The sequence below is a fragment of the Lepidochelys olivacea genome (genome assembly GCF_965140295.1).
Source record: "Lepidochelys olivacea isolate rLepOli2 genome assembly, chromosome: 12".
Classification (NCBI taxonomy): Eukaryota; Metazoa; Chordata; order Testudines; family Cheloniidae; genus Lepidochelys; species Lepidochelys olivacea.
In genome coordinates, this window is record NC_140422.1 from 34,799,232 (window position 1) to 34,816,799 (window position 17,568).

The 17,568-nt window shown below is 44.2% G+C and overlaps 1 protein-coding gene across 3 annotated transcripts in view; it reads left to right on the forward strand.

The window, feature by feature from the left end:
- Positions 1 to 1,062: 1,062 nt before the first annotated feature.
- The window catches only part of WFDC1 (WAP four-disulfide core domain 1), a 28,424-nt gene continuing 11,918 nt past the window's right edge, over positions 1,063 to 17,568 (forward strand). For all 3 annotated transcript variants that reach the window (XM_084644312.1, XM_084644313.1, XM_084644314.1), the window contains exons 1-2: positions 1,063 to 1,565; positions 15,130 to 15,325. In XM_084644312.1, coding sequence (XP_084500438.1) covers positions 1,410 to 1,565; positions 15,130 to 15,325 — 352 coding nt within the window. In that variant the 5' untranslated portion in view covers positions 1,063 to 1,409. The remainder of the gene's footprint in view (positions 1,566 to 15,129; positions 15,326 to 17,568) is intronic.

Consider the following 17,568-nt stretch of genomic DNA (forward strand, 5'->3'; position numbering starts at 1 on the left):
CTGCAGAGGGAAGAGTGAGTCCCCCCCACCAAAGCCAAGCTATGGCAGTAAAACTGATCCACCAACACAGTAGCCTAATGGCCTGATTAGACTCTGTGACGCTAACTCACGCACTCCAAGGTGGGGAGGCGTTATACAGCACGGGATCCTCTGCCCAGGCCTCACCTTCAAATACTCCCTGGACACTGCTGTGCAGGTATCCCCTGCAGAGCTGGGCTGCATAAAGTGCAGGGTTCCACATAGCCCTGAGAGCTCCCCCAAATCCTGTCCCCACACCTGGGGCAATGGAATTGCACTTGTTCTGTGCTTGTTGGGAGAGTGTGGACCAGGACTGGCCCCTAAGTGCATGGACTGTGGCAAACACTTGAAATCATTTTAATGTTCCATAATTATTGTGTGGCACCCAAACCACAGAGTGCATAAAACATGGATTTCCACTGGCATCTGTGAATCCAGTCTTCAAATGCAGGTGCATCAGGATTGGGGCCTAAATTCAGGTACCAGCAGCTACCTGCTTCTCTGGAGGCACCTAGGGTTGGATTTAAGTGGCTAAAAACAGGAATTTAGGTGCCTAAATAGTGATTTCTTCAATCAAGTTTGAAAATAGGGCCCTATCTTGTTATCCTAGATAACAGTCTCAAATCCAGTCCCTGCTCAATTCCACGCATTGCATGGCACTGCAAGCCAGCTATTCATCCCATTTTCCTTAAATAAACTCCTTTCCCCTGGCCCAGCATTTCCAACTCGTTCCCAGCGCTTGCGGGCTCCTCTTCCCCCAGTAGCCCCCTCTTCCTCTAATTTAAATCAACCTTCGAATGACAGCTAAAGTCAACTTGTTTTAATGACCACATCCGTGTGTTTTTAAATAATTTCCTTCTGGAAACGAAGCCTCCCTCAGAGAATAAACCACCTTGTAGAAATAGGGTACAAACCCACAGATCAGGGCATCTACTTGGGGGGGGTGGGGGAGGGTGCACAATGAGCGTACTTGTTTTCTTGGAAAGTTTGCAGCTAGAAGCTGCTCGGGGCACTCCTCCAAGACCTTTCTTCCCCCCTGTAGCAGCTGCCATTTGATCCCATGCTTTGGCTTTGAATGGAGCGCCCTGAGAATGCCAGATGTTGTGAACAAAGGTCTAAAAATAATCTATCCAGTGATCATTCAAGGGGAATATGTGCCTCGTGGGTACACGAGATGGGAGAACCTGATCTGTCTTTGAACAAGAAAGTTCAACAGCAGCTCCTGGCTCCTGATTCTGGGCTCCAAAACTTTTTTTGTTTGTTTATTTTTTGCCTCCCAGAAGCTGTTCAGCAAAGAGTCGTTTGCTTCAGCAGTCAGCTCTCTCCCTCCCTCTGATTTGTCTGGCGCCTTGAAAGCTGGGATCCGTATTTTCTTATTTCTCATCAGGAACATGGACTCCAGCAGCAATAGCCTGGGGCCCAAGCTGCATTTCTGCAAAAAGATCTTCACTGCAGCCTTGTGTGTCTCAGTCTTACTCGCAGAATCCGGCTTGGCAAAGAATCTTTGGAAACGTGCCCTCCACCTGAAACTGGCCGAGAAGTATGATGTGAGTACCTAGCTGAGGGGGGACATCGCATGTGAACTAGCAGGAGGCAGGCGTATGTAATGGTGTGTCCAGTGTGTCCTTTGAGAATGATCAGGATTTGAATCCTACGCTTTTGCTGTTTGTAAGAGGGCTCATTTAAGCTTGCTAGGCTGTGTTAAACTTTTACCACCTATTTGCTGCAACATGAGACATACAGATAAGGGCACACTTTATACATTGAAAAATAAATTTGTCATGCCATAGCCACAGCCCAAGGAGGTGCTCTGCACTGGGAGAGGCTGGGGAAGGGTAGCATGACCAGACAGCAAGTGTGAAATATTGGGACAGGGGGTGGGGGGTAATAGGAGCCTATATAAGAAAAAGATCCCAAAATTGGGACTGTTCCTATAGAATTGGGACATCTGGTCACCCTAGAGAAGGGAAACCTGAATGAAGAAAAGGAGATTGTGGTTGCAAGTGCAAAACCCATATAAATGTGCATAGAAGTGCTAGCATAAAATACCAAAAGGAAAGTACCATGGTCCACTGCATAGAGTGGGGGAACTGGGAGTCAGAATTCCTGGGTTCTAAGCCCACCTCGACCACTGGCTTGGTGTGTGTGATCTAGCGCAAGTCGCTTCATCTTTCTGTGACTCATTTTACCCATCCACTGTAAAGTGAGGATAAATATGTAAAAGGGTTTTGTGACATTTAGCTAATGAACAATAGTGTCTTGTGATCCATACAGAAAAGGTACTATATACATATAAAGAGGTCGTTCCTGTCCTGGAGCAAGTAGTTCAAGGGAGAATCCATTCTCAGATTGGCCTCCTTTTATAGAATCATTGAAATTCAGGGCTGGAAGGGATCTGGAGAGGTCATCTAGTGCAGCCACCTGTGCTGAGGCAGGACCAAATATACCTAGAACCATCCCTGACAACAGGTGTTTGTCTAACCTGGTCTTAAGCACTGGAATAGGCTTCCCAGGGAGGTTGTGGACTCCCCATCACTGGAAGTTTTAAACTATCCTTCGAGTTAGACAGTTTCTCCCAGTATTGATCTGAAATCTCCATTGCTTCGGATTAAGCCCATTTCTTCGGTGGACTTGGAGAACAATTGATCACAGTTCTCTTTATAACAGCCTTTAATGTATTTGGAGGCAGTTAGCAGGTCCTCAACCCCCACCCCGCCCCTGTCTTTTTTTTCTCAAGACTAAACGTGCCCGGTTTTTTTAACCTTTCCTCGTAGGTCAGGTTTTCTAAACCTTTTATCCTTTTTGTTGCTCTCCTCTGGACTCTCTGCAATTTGTCCACATCTTTCTTAGTGTGCTGCCCAGAACAGGACACAGTACTCCAGCTGAGGTCTCACCAGTGCCGAATAAAGTTGGGGCAATTACCTCTGGTGGCCTACATACAGCGCTCCTGTTAATATACCCCAGGATATTAGCCTTTTTCGCAACTGCATCACATTGTTGACTCTCATCCAATTTGTGATTCACTATAATCCCCAAAGCCTTTTCTACCGTACTACCACTTAGCCAGTTATTCCCCATTTGGTAGCTGTACATGTGACGGGTCCTTCCTGAGTGTAGTACTTTGCACTTGTCTTTAGTGAATTTCAGCTTATTGATTTCAGACCAATTCTCCAATTTTTCAAGGTCATTTTAAATTCTAATTCTGTCCTCCAAAGTGCTGGCAAACCCTCCCAGCTTGGTGTCATCTGCAAATTTTATAAGTGTACTATCCACTCCATAATCCAAGTCACTAATGACAATATTGAATAGTACCAGACCCAGGACAGACACCTGCAGGACTCCATTAGATATGCCTCTCCCTTCCCCTCAGTTTGACAGTGAACTGTTAATAACTACTCTTTGAGCATAGTCTTTCAACTGCCTTTTAGAAATTTCCTCTAGTTCACACTTCCCCAGTTTGCTTATGAGAATGTCATGTGGAACTGTGTCAAAGCCTTATAATCAAGATATATCACAGCTACAGCTTTGCCTGCTATCCACTAGGAGAGTAACCCTATCAACGAAGGAAATTAGATTGGTTTGGCTTCATTTGTTCTTCAGAGATAAAGTGGGTGATGTAATATCTTTTACTGGACCAACTTCTGTTGGGGAGCAAGACAAATTTCCTTTTCCCCCTATGACTAGAGAGGTGTTAATGGGCCACTTCACCTTGAATGATCCCTTGAAATATGTGTTAACAACTCATGCTAAACAATCTGCTCCACCTTGCATTTAGCTGTGACACTCTGAGTACACTTCCCAGACCTGAGGAAGAGTTCTGTGTAAGCTCGAAAACTTGTCTCTCTATTATCCTGGGACCAACATGACTACAACAACACTGCATACATGATTTGTTCTTGACTATTCTCTGGAAGTATCTCCTCCATTCTGCCTCCCCAGACTTTTGACAGGTGTTCATTAGCACTGCTTGCTGGCGTGGGTTTCTGGCTGACATGCCATCATCTAGGACCAGCGTCACTCTTACCTTCAGGCCATTATAGCTGAGAACAAACCAGTGAAATGCAGGAAACTTCCTGCAAAAGCACAACACACCTTTCTAGCAAGGCTCAAAGGTCTTCTGCCCAGCAATCCAGTTGCAATGTGCTTGAAAACCCTTTGTGGCTAATTAGTGTGTTGCAAAGAGAAAACTAGCCTAGTCTCCAAAGTGGTAGTGGACACTATGACCACAGTGTCCCAGGTCTGAGAGGTTGTCCGTCAGGATCAGTGGCAGAAAAGCTGCAACTGTTCTGTGTACACAGAACAGAAGGGGAGGGATTGGGCCTGAGCATGTTTCTGGAGTTCAAAATATTCTGGGGCCAAAAGATTTTTCTCAGTATTGCCAAAGGTTCAAAAATCATGAGATAGGCTTTAAGATCACAAGATTATGTAAAAACAATAGATTTGGGGTTCTTTTCATTTGCCTTCTGCTTTTTGAGTCTTTAGGTTTGTGGTTTAGATGCACTGGAGGTGGGGGGTGTCACATTTTGAAGCTTTCTCCACAGTCACGAGGGCTAGAAACTTACTTTTTCTTTAAGCATGAAGGCTGAAATCATCACAGATCCACCTGACTCCAGAAGCAGGGGCTTTAAGGAAAACAATCATTATCATGAGACTCATGACAAAATCATAAGAGTTGGCAACACTGTTCTAGACATCAACAAGTAGGAGGTAAAAAGTATACATATTTTTGTAAAAAGAAAATTCCTGACAGTGTGAATATAACAGTTAAAAATTCAAGGCATGCTAGTTAAAGGGGATCTCAGAAAACCAGTTGTTGTTTTTTAAAGTAGCAAATTAAAAAAAATTCAGATTGACCGTGTCCTTTTAAAAGCCAACATTGGCCAATGCCTTTTGCCTCCTGAATATGTTGGGTCAAAATTTCAGCCATTGTTAAGCTGGCATCTGTTTCCAAATGCTCAGGTTTGATTGGGCCCACAAAAGTTGATGCTAAACTTGTTTACGTGTTCACTGTTGGTGAAGGCACCCAGCCACTGCAGAGGAGCACAGAGAACGGGTTGTGGACACGGAGGGGTTGGAAACTCACATTAGCAGGCACAATCAAGGGCCCCGAAGACAAATGCCAGGGGATATGGCCCATGAGGCTGACAATGACATGTTCAGTCACAGATTTGCTCTGTGCACGTGACAGGTGTTTTGTGAAGTGAGGTTCACACACCTGATAAACAGAGGGAGGGTAATCGGAGACGGGTGCAAAATTTCTGCCTGTCACTTCATGAACCTTTTGCAGCAAAATTGTGAGGACAATGAAAAGGCAATGGGATGTTTCACTGTCAAATTTATCTCACTTTGGGGAGTTCAAGAACATTCGCTGGATTTCAGCATTCTTTTGTGAACATGTGAGGCTGCAAATTATTTAATAATATAGAGCAAAGAGCAGTTCTGGTCTGCTAAATCTCCATAACTGCACTGGAAAAATACCATTATTAGTAACAATAATAATTCTGCCATGTTGCAAAACCATTGTGAAGTTAAAATCTGCAATCCTCTGCTTTCCACAAAAACTATGAAGCAAAAGACTCAGACAGATAGAATCCTATGTTTTGATGTTCAGATAGCTTGTTCTAAGCCACAGAATCCTTTCCCTTGGGGATATGCCCTCCTCCTTGAACCAGAGGCTTTTCAAAGGATTGTTTTTCTGGCAGCAGCTAATCCAGGTGCTACTGATCTGTCAAGCTCAAGAGTAATCACTTTCTCTAGGAGGGGGTGGAAGCTGCATTTCTCTGTCCTTTCCCTTGCACGCTTAAAGAAGCGGAGTTCCAATGTCTGACGTTTCCCTTTCCAGAGCACTGGTCCTGGGCTCTCTCTACGTCTCGTGTATGGTTCTGCACACCAATGTGCTGCATCGTCCATGCCTTGCTGAATGCACACGAGTCATGCAGAGTGGGGAATGCTCCTGTGATCAGCATTGTTCTTTCTCCACCTAGACCCTCACATCTCATCCGACAGGTCTGTCTTGTTGGAGAAGAGGGGAACAAATGAGACATTGTTCTTAGTCCGTTGTTTGACCTCCCCCAAGCTAATGTATTTGTTGCCCCCTGCTTATACCAAGAACAGTGTTTAGAATGAATGCAGGATGGTGTTTCAGATCCCTTGCTTCTGGCAGCAAAAGGAAGGAGTGGGAATATTTGGGACGTTCAGTTTAGCCATGTTAGATTTCAGTTGATGGAAGGGATGTCAGTGATACAAAAGTGGCCAAAAGGGAAGAGGTTGGAGTGGAACAGCAGATTTGTGCGGTATTAATGTAGAAGTGCAATCAGATGGAGTCCCGAGGGATAGGGCCTAGTGAGACAGCCGAGGGCCAAGGATGTAACCCAGTGGGAACCTCTACTGAGAGTGGGAGAAGTTTCCAAAGATCCAGCAGTAGCAGTAAAATGTAGATGATGATCCAGCAGGTATTCCTTATCCCCCATTTCTATGAATATGCACATCACGCACAAGATGTTTATTCTTTATTGTTTCAGAGGAAAGATGACTGGTGGCCATTAACTAAACAAATCCCACCAATCACACGGCACACACTGAAATCAATGGCAACACTCCTATTGATTTATAGTGGGCCAAGACTGGGCCATAAGCATTGTCTCACGAAGGCAGGCATCTGGAACAATGAAAGGAAGCCAGCCTCGAACTTAAAGGATCTGACCCTCATCTGATGTACATTGGTGTAGCATTACTGACTTCAATGATGCTGTGCATATTTACACCAGATGAGAATCTGGCCCTAAATCTCTCTCAACAGGAACCCCAGCTAGAAATATGTCTCACCGGATCCATTCTGTGTTGAACTCCAAGGAAATCTAAATAGATTTCTGCTGCACATAAGGATATTACAAGTGTCAGAGCATTGTGCTTAGAGGCAAACTGCTTCTCATTTGTAGACATGAAAAATCTAAGGATGGATGGAATTTTTATGAGGCAGGCCAGATCCCTCAGATGTTACTGAAAGTCTGGGAATACAGTGAGTGATTTAGGGTAATGAGGCTTCATTCCATTTTTTTCTAGTGACTCTGGACTTGGCTTTCCAGGTTCCTCAGCTGAACTTTTAACTTTCCGCTGTTAACTAGTTTCTGGAAGTCTTTAATGCAGCTATCGCCATTAAAATGAGTTCATGAGTCTCCTGAGACAAACTGCAACTTGCCTCCAGGATTGAAAAATATCTTCAAGTGCAGAAATGTTAAGACATGCCAGAGTCCATAATATTTAAAAATCCAAGTCATGCTCACAGCCAAAATGTAAATCCTACCAAGCTATTAAATAGGCACTCGTGGAAATCATTATTCCAAGACAGCAGTAATACAAGACTTTGTAAATGAGGGAATTACTTTCCCCCCCTTTTCCTAAAAATCTTATGATACCCAAAGCAGCGGCAGCATGTTGATTAGTTAAATTTTGCAAACATGCTGTACAGCAGTGAATTTTTAAGTACTGGGATATCAGAACACTAGGAACACTGAGAAAATAAGGCAAAAACTTAGTAGGGAAACAGCTACTCCGGGAATTCTTGGCCTTAGAACTTTTATTGTTCTAAAAGGGAAGTCACATTCATTATGGTCAACTGTTCATTATGAATTTTGCCCTTTCAATTAGTGAATCAATCATATTTGTTTTCTTTTAAGTATCAGTTACCCATCTGTATTTGCTAAATATTTTGGGTAAATACATTTCAGACTATGGGTTGAGTGACAATAACATTTTAAATAGGAGAATAACAACTAATGAACTTCCAAAATGAATGCTTTGATGAATGATCGTCCCTGCTAAAGTCTATGGAACTTTTGGGATTCCTGAACATTTTCACTGATATGCAGTGTTTGGACTGGATTATGAATTATGAATAGACCTGGTTCCACAAAAAGAAAATTTGAAAATTTTGATTTTTTTTAAATTAAAAGTTAAAAATTGGAAGTTAGTGTTCTGACCAATTCTATCGCTGGTTAAAAATGGGGCCAAGGGAGGAATTGGGAATATCTTTGTCAAAATTTTTCTTTTTGTTGTTGCTGTTGTTGTTTTACATTTTGAAATCAAAATATTGAACTTAAAAAAAAATCAAAGAGCTCTCATGATTAATAGTGACAGGTTCAGAGTAACAGTCGTGTTCGTCTGTATTCGCAAAAAGAAAAGGAGTACTTGTGGCACCTTAGAGACTAACCAATTTATTTGAGCATAAGCTTTTGTGAGCTACAGCATCCAGCCAGCATCCAGCCAGTATGCATCCGGTGAACTGAGCTGTAGCTCACGAAAGCTTATGCTCAAATAAATTGGTTAGTCTCTAAGGTGTCACAAGTCCTCCTTTTCTTTTTATGATTAATAATGTGACTCATCAATGCATAGGAAGAAATTCTGATACTCTTCCTTACTTTGAGCAGCACCTTACTCCATAAGTGCCTGTTAAATACATGGACTGCTAGTGGAATAAGGTGCTTGTCAACATGATTAGGCATATTAGAACCTGACAGTGTGAATATAACTTGGTGCTTTCATTTGTGGAAATACTGGTCATAGAATCATAGAATCATAGAATATCAGGGTTGGAAGGGACCCCAGAAGGTCATCTAGTCCAACCCCCTGCTCAAAGCAGGACCAATTCCCAGTTAAATCATCCCAGCCAGGGCTTTGTCAAGCCTGACCTTAAAAACCTCTAAGGAAGGAGATTCTACCACCTCCCTAGGTAACGCATTCCAGTGTTTCACCACCCTCTTAGTGAAAAAGTTTTTCCTAATATCCAATCTAAACCTCCCCCACTGCAACTTGAGACCATTACTCCTCGTTCTGTCATCTGCTACCATTGAGAACAGTCTAGAGCCATCCTCTTTGGAACCCCCTTTCAGGTAGTTGAAAGCAGCTATCAAATCCCCCCTCATTCTTCTCTTCTGCAGGCTAAACAATCCCAGCTCCCTCAGCCTCTCCTCATAACTCATGTGTTCCAGTCCCCTAATCATTTTTGTTGCCCTTCGCTGGACTCTCTCCAATTTATCCACATCCTTCTTGAAGTGTGGGGCCCAAAACTGGACACAGAACTCCAGATGAGGCCTCACCAATGTCGAATAGAGGGGAACGATCACGTCCCTCGATCTGCTCGCTATGCCCCTACTTATACATCCCAAAATGCCATTGGCCTTCTTGGCAACAAGGGCACACTGCTGACTCATATCCAGCTTCTCGTCCACTGTCACCCCTAGGTCCTTTTCTGCAGAACTGCTGCCTAGCCATTCGGTCCCTAGTCTGTAGCGGTGCATTGGGTTCTTCCGTCCTAAGTGCAGGACCCTGCACTTATCCTTATTGAACCTCATCAGATTCCTTTTGGCCCAATCTTCCAATTGGTCTAGGTCCTTCTGTATCCTATCCCTCCCCTCCAGCGTATCTACCACTCCTCCCAGTTTAGTATCATCCGCAAATTTGCTGAGAGTGCAATCCACACCATCCTCCAGATCATTTATGAAGATATTGAACAAAACCGGCCCCAGGACCGACCCTTGGGGCACTCCACTTGATACCGGCTGCCAACTAGACATGGAACCATTGATCACTACCCGTTGAGCCCGACAATTTAGCCAGCTTTCTACCCACCTTATAGTGCATTCATCCAGCCCATACTTCCTTAACTTGCTGACAAGAATACTATGGGAGACCGTGTCAAAAGCTTTGCTAAAGTCAAGAAACAATACATCCACTGCTTTCCCTTCATCCACAGAACCAGTAATCTCATCATAAAAGGCGATTAGATTAGTCAGGCATGACCTTCCCTTGGTGAATCCATGCTGGCTGTTCCTGATCACTTTCCTCTCATGCAAGTGCTTCAGGATTGATTCTTTGAGGACCTGCTCCATGATTTTTCCAGGGACTGAGGTGAGGCTGACTGGCCTGTAGTTCCCAGGATCTTCCTTCTTCCCTTTTTTAAAGATTGGCACTACATTAGCCTTTTTCCAGTCATCCGGGACTTCCCCGGTTCGCCACGAGTTTTCAAAGATAATGGCCAGTGGCTCTGCAATCACAGCCGCCAATTCCTTCAGCACTCTCGGATGCAACTCGTCCGGCCCCATGGACTTGTGCACGTCCAGCTTTTCTAAATAGTCCCTAACCGCCTCTATCTCCACAGAGGGCTGGCCATCTCTTCCGCATTTTGTGATGCCCAGCGCAGCAGTCTGGGAGCTGACCTTGTTAGTGAAAACAGAGGCAAAAAAAGCATGAATTAGGTGAATTAGGCTTTTTTCCCCTCACTTCTCAACAAATTAAAAACCAATCATCATCTGGATTTTCCCTACCATACCCCATGATCTACAAGCTCCAATTGTTTGTTAGAACAATTGAGAACCTGGGTGGGTTTACACTACAGTTCCCACATAATATATTGGATGCATCTCAATCAGAGGGCATTTCAGACATCTGGGAATGTTTCCTATTATTAAGGCTGGTTCTTGTCATTGCACAAATGTATGAGATTGGCTGAAATAAAGAAATATCACATCGTTGTCACTATATGTTATGCATGATTCATTACAGAGAAAGTGGAGGTAAAATCTATCATGTCAGCATTACAAATAATATACAACATTTTCCCCTTATCACGTTGAACGGAATTGCATCAATTTACTATGAAATGAACTATTAGTTATTCCTAATTACATTTTAAAATAACTGATTACAATCCACTCATTCATAACAACAAGGCCATAGTAGGAGCAGTCAGTCCCAAAGTTAATAAATCCAGTTATTTGTGCACCGCCTCTCAATAGTTGCAAACTGAGGCCATCTGGAGGAATCTAAAAGCATTGCAGTGAAGCCTTCAAAATCTTGCTTAAATGTTTCCTTGTATATTGAGGTAATGACAATATTTGAATGAAGGGCTCCCATAATTTTCCCCCCCTTAACCTATGCCTGCTGTGTGCATTTATTTGGGAAGGAGAAGACTGAGTGATTGGAAAATCTATTTGCGTTCTTATTTAAAGAAAAGCAGTTTCCCACACATAACCATTACCAGGCCCAAGGAGAGAGGCAGAAACTCTTGGCAAGCAGGCTTATCTTAGATGCAAATCATGGGAAATGCTTATACATTGTACCTGAGAAATATACTGGATGTGTTGTTACTACAGGGGAGTATCCAGCTTGTGAGTTCAAGGTCTTGCAGGGGATCCTATCGGTATCCTGTCCCAGGAAGTTTGTTTTTCAACATCTAGTTCAATGAGCTGTACCCTAAAGACAAACATTTGCTTTCCAGAGGCGTTGTTGAGTCCCAGGGAGAAGGTACCTCTGGCAGGGATGATTTAGCAGTGCCCAGACATGGGGAGAATCTCTCAGTGTTAATCCAAGTTCCTCTGTAACCTGATGATGCCCTCTTGAGAGTGGCCTGACTAGAGTGGTGCAATGCAGTAGAGAATCTGCCCCTTTGTGACTGATTTGCAAATGCTAGGGTGCTGGACATCATTACGAGAGTGTAGGTAGAGTCTTAAACCAAACAATCTGATAGCAAGTTCTTTTCTTGTCTCCATTTGCAGCTTTATCATTTTGGGCTGAATGCTGATCTCAGTTACAGGGTGTAAATCCAGAGTAACTCCTTTGGCTTTGGTGGAGTTTATTTGGCATTACACCTGTGTTCATGAGAGCTGAGTCTAGTTTGATCCCAATATTTGATTATAGTCAAACTTTTCTAATCTCTATTTCTGAAGTTTGCTCTCTTCAGTTTAGCTTAGTTTCACTTACATTCCCCAGGTTCTCTGTCTCTCTCATGTGCTCACACATACTGACACCATATTCTTTTGCAAATCCAACAAAAGTTATTTTTTTCATACTCCAGAGCATTAATAGACACTTTGCTGATAGCACATGGTAATAGTTAGATAGCAAAAGAGACAAGAAATCTTTGTGTCTGAGGAACATAAAAATTCAGAAGTCAAAAATCATTCCTCCAAGGAGTGATGTATTATTTAGACAATGGGTCTGATTTTCCCCTGCACTGAAGATGCTTTGCATTGTCCCACCAACACAAAGCAGCCCTAAGGCTGACGTAGCTAGCCAGGGAATGCTTGCCGTGATCTGTCAGAGCCATCTGTTGTGGCCTAGAGTCACTATATCTGATCCTTGGCTACCCTCTTCCCAGCCCTCTGCATAGCTTCCCAGCCACTGAGAAGAGGGTGGACCCCAATCCTATTCTTTTCCCCTTGGGAAAAGGGGTGTGATCAAGGGGAAAGGGCATGCCTGGGGCTCCCCATATTAGCTCCTTAAGGAAGTTGGCAGCTAGTGCAAATGATAGCAGCTGCCAGGTTGCTCTAATTGACACCATGGGACTGGCACACAGACAGCTGATGTTCAGAAGGTCACATAGGCACTGCCATGAGGAGGGAAGCACAGGAGGAGAAACATGGCCGGTGGGTGGGGCTGATCCACATATGCAGCCCCCCCCCACCAGGGCAGGTGGAAGCTGAGTCAGCTGTAGTGTCTGCAGAGTGCCTGAGGTGGGGAAATTTTGTTCCTTCCCCTTTCCCACAGAACTCCCCTGCCTCACACTGCATGTCTGAGCGCAGGGATGAAGGCTTTGGCCCGTGGGGAGTATGAATCAGGCTTGAGCCGCTTGTCAATTTCTGTGGAACGCAGGGAGTTGGCTTCTCATCCAAATGCCATCTTTGTGAATCATGTTACTTTGTATGCCGCTGCTTATGCTTGTCAGGGAAAGTACCACGCTCTGCTAATTCTACTTGAGAGTTTTCCTCATCGTTTATGTGTGATTAAGAATAGGCCGTATTTTCCCCATATCCAAATACAGTTTGACTTGGCATAGTATTAAATGGCCACGTGTCCTCCTCTGCAGCTTCTGGTACAAAGCTGGACATTTCATACAGAGGTTTCAGAGTAGCAGCCGTGTTAGTCTGTATCTGCAAAAAGAACAGGAGTACTTGTGGCACCTTAGAGGCTAACAAATTTATTAGAGCATAAGCTTTCGTGGGCTACAGCCCACTTCATCGGATGCATAGAATGGAACATATAGTAAGAAGATATATATATATATATATACACATACAGATAAGTTGGAAGTTGCCATACAAACTGTGAGAGGCTAATTAATTAAGATGAGCTATTATCAGCAGGAGGAAAAAAAACTTTGTAGTGATAATCAAGATGGCCCATTTAGACAGTTGACAAGAAGGTGTGAGGATACTTAACATGGGGAAATAGATTCAATATGTGTAATGACCCAGCCACTCCCAGTCTCTATTCAAACCCAAGTTAATGGTATCTAGTTTGCATATTAATTCAAGCTCAGCAGTTTCTCGCTGGAGTCTGTTTTTGAAGCTTTTCTGTTGCAAAATTGCCACCTTTAAGTCTGTTACTGAGTAACCAGAGAGCATGAAGTGTTCTCCTACCGTTTTTTGAATGTTATGATTCCTGATGTCAGATTTGTGTCCATTTATTCTTTTGCGTAGAGACTGTCCGGTTTGGCCAATGTGCATGGCAGAGGGGCATTGCTGGCACATGATGGCATATATCACATTGGTAGATGTGCAGGTGAACGAGCCCATGATGGCGTGGCTAATGTGATTAGGTCCTATGATGGTGTCACTTGAATAAATATATGGACAGATTTGGTGTCAGGATTTGTTGCAAGGATAGGTTCCTGGGTTAGTGTTTTTGTTGTGTGGTGTGGGGTTGCTGGAGAGTATTTGCTTCAGGTTGGGGGGCTGTCTGTAAGCGAGGACTGGTCTGTCTCCCAAGATCTGCGAGAGTAAGGGATCGTTTTTCAGGATAGTTTGTAAATCTGTGATGGTGTGCTGGAGAGGTTTTAGTTGGGGGCTGAAGGTGACAGCTAGTGGTGTTCTATTTTCTTTGTTGGGCCTGTCCTGTAGTAGGTAACTTCTGGGTACTCTTCTGGCTGTCAATTTGTTTTTTCACTTCAGCAGGTGGGTACTGTAGTTTTAAGAATGCTTCATAGAGATCTTGTAGGTGTTTGTCTCTGTCTGAGGGATTGGAGTTGTATCGTAGAGCTTGACTGTAGACAGTGGATCTTGTGGTGAGTCCTGGATGGAAGCTAGAGGCATGTAGGTAAGTATAGCGGTCAGTAGGTTTCCGGTATAGGGTGGTGTTTATGTGACCATCGCTTATTAGCACAGTAGTGTCCAGGAAATGGACCGCTTGTGTGGATTGGTCTAGGCTGAGGTTGTGGTGGGGTGGAAATTGTTGAAATCATGGTGGAATTCCTCAAGGGCTTCTTTTCCATGGGTCCAGATGATGAAGAAGTCATCAATGTAGCGCAAGTAAAGTAGGGGTGTTAGGGGACGAGAGCTAAGTCAGCCATAAAAATGTTGGCATACAGTGGGGCCATGCGGGTACCCATAGCAGTGCCTCTGACTTGAAAGTATATATTGTCCCCATACGTGAAATAGTTGTGGGTGAGGACAAAGTCACAAAGGTCAGCCACCAGGTTTGCCATGACATTATCAGGGATACTGTTCCTGATGGCTTGTAGTCCATCTTTGTGTGGAATGTTGGTGCAGAGGGCTTCTACATCCATAGTGGCCATCTCACTTTACAGGAAGGTTTTAAATTTGTAAAAGGCTGCTGGCATTAATCACTTACAACAAACACAGAATAATTATGAAACACAGGAACAATAAGGCCTCTCTATCATCATCTTCATTTCAACTTACCTCTCTTTCTCGCTAGAGTATTTTTAAGGCACCGGTTACTGAAGTGCCTACTGCCTCTCTCTCTTACTCTTTCAGACAAGTGTAATGGACATTTTAGGGATTTAAAAATTAAACTCCTGAACGCTTCTACATCATTAAAACAATGAAATAAATAGTAGTACTTGGTATTTAGGTAACACATTTCATCAGCTGATCTCCAAGCACTTTGCTAAGGTAGCAACAGATTAGTATCTTCATTTTACAGGTGGGGAAACTGAGGCACAGGGTGGTGGTATCACTTCCTTGATGAATACGTGAAGTCAGTCACTTCTTAATGCTCACTCCAGCTATGTCACTTTGCAATATGTTTAATGTTGACCAAATGTTCTCCCTTATGCCAAATCTGTGTTTTCCCTTTTCTTCTTTTTTTTGCAAGGATTATGAGTACCCTCTTCATTCTCACAGCGCCCACTACCAGAAGAATGACCGCTGCCCTCCACCCCCGCAGACTTTACCAGAGCGAGCATGTGAGGTGCCCAGCTGCCGTTCAGATTCTGAATGTGAAAGACACAAGCGTTGTTGCTACAATGGGTGCATCTATGCCTGCTTAGAATCAGTACAGCCACCTCCAGGTATGGTAGGCTGTGAGATCAAACTGCCTCAGAAAGAAATGTCCAAGATGTTGCCCAGATACAAACAGAAACAGCTGAAATAACAATGGTAGGCTGTAAAATGGGGGGTGTATCCCCATATATATTAGTGTAGAGAGGTTAGCCGGGGCTTGTCTCTCTCTGGGGAGGCGGGGACCCCCACCGACTCACTAAGTTCGGGAAGAGGTCTAGCAGGGCCCCGGGCTACTTCCAGACTCCCCCTCTTGAGGTACCTGGGTTAGGGTGGTGTCCTCAGGGGGGTCCAGCACCATGGGTTCTTCGGGATAGGTGGCGAGGGGTAGACTCGGCAACTCCTCCGGGTAGCTGGCCTGGGGCAGGCTCAGCAACTCCTCCGGGTAGCCGGCCAGCCCTTGGGTCCACTGCAGGTCGCTGGGGCTTCCCAACCAGGAGGTAGGTAGATGAGTCTGGTCTCCCTGGCGGCTCCTCTCAAGGAGCTCTGGGTCTGGCCTTTATACTTCCTGTGCCATACCTGACCCTCTGGGTGGCGGGCTCAGAGCTCCCTGGCTCCACCCACTCTGGTGTCCAGAGGGGCTTGTCTCTCTCTGGGGCGGCAGGGACCTACACTGCCTCACTACAATTAGGTCTAAAATAGGACTTGGGGTTTGAGCCTGAATCAAGAACTAATCTTTGGTTCCGTGGTGGCGAATAGTTGAGAGCTGCCCTTGTGTGATTTTTGGCTCAAGAGAGAGGAAGTTGCACACATCTGTTGATCTTGCAAGATTTGTAAGATTTGGCAAGATTTCCACCAACTTTGGCAAGATTTGGCAAGATTTCCACCAACTTGAATGGCAGAAATCACGAGATTAGTTATTTTCGCTATATTATACATTAACCCAAGTTCATGGCCGCATGGCAGGTAATGAGAGAGAGTGGAGAATTTTTGAATTTTCAAAATTTAAGTGAAAACTTTGCAAAACTTTGAAAAAAAAATCTGAGTACATTTTTTGCTGGTCTTCAGTCAGTTTGGAACTTTTCCAAAATTCAAAGTTATGACAAAAAATGTTTGTAAAAGGTTTTCTGCATTTTTCAACCAGTTCTGCCAGTAACCTTTTTATAGGAAAAACCAAGATGCTTTAACCAGCTACTTGCCAAAATCAGAGATTTTCATTATTGTTGAGAACTAGCTTTAGGACAGTCATTTTCCTTTTATTATAGTGGATACTCTTAGTGTTGCAATGTATTTAGTCTCTGCCTGTAGATGAATTTATTTGAAAAGTTTGAGCAAAATCCTTTCTTCTGTTTCCAAGTTAAGGGAGAGTTCAGAAAGATATTCCTTTCCAACTGTGAAATAATTCTAACACCATCTTTTTAAAGAGATGGGTGGTCTACACTTACGGCAGCATGTACAGATGCTGCACGCCCAGCTAGTACAGGTATAAATAACAGTGTAGCTGGCGAGGCACAGCTTAGGTAAGTAGCGTAGAGTAAGTGCCCTACATGCCTGAACCCCCAGGGTACGCACGCTACATGGCTGTCTACTTACCCAAGCAGTACCCACCATGCCTACATTGCTATTTTTAACCATGTAGTGTCTCGTTGCAAGAGCCTTTCCCCACTGCAGTGAAAGGCTCCCGCAGTGGTGAAAAGCTCCATCAGCTCCCCACTGCCAGAACCTTTCCCGTTGCCTCCCAGCTGCCAGAGACATTCGTTGCCATGTTTAGCTACACACTGCAGTGGCATGTATGGACACAGCCTGTCTGCCAGGCCATGGGTCGTGACACATGTAATGCCGGTACTCTACACGCCGACATAAGTTTACACATAGCCAGGGAGACAGTCAAAATGGCTTGAAACTTGGCACAGACATCATTCTCATTGAACTCTGACTTCTCTTGGGTTACACAGGGAGCAAGAAAGAAACTTCTGAGCATGCTCCGGGGGGGGGATTTGCTCTGACTTTTAGCAGCACTCAATGAAACTCTATCCAGTTTGGGCCAGATCTTACAAGGTGCCTAGTCATGGCTCAGTCCAAAGCCAACGGAAGTCAATGAGGGTCCTTCCATTAACGTCAATGGATTTTGGACCAGGGTCTCAAAGGTTGCTCAGCATTCTGCAGGCTTAGGCCCTTTGTACGTCCATGTTGCAGGGGTCCTTGCTATGACTGCTGCAATCAGGCTGCGGCTGGGACATTTTGAATGACTGCGAACGTAAATACGTCACTGAAACACACACAGTAAAACCCTCCCTGAATAACTCCGCCTGCC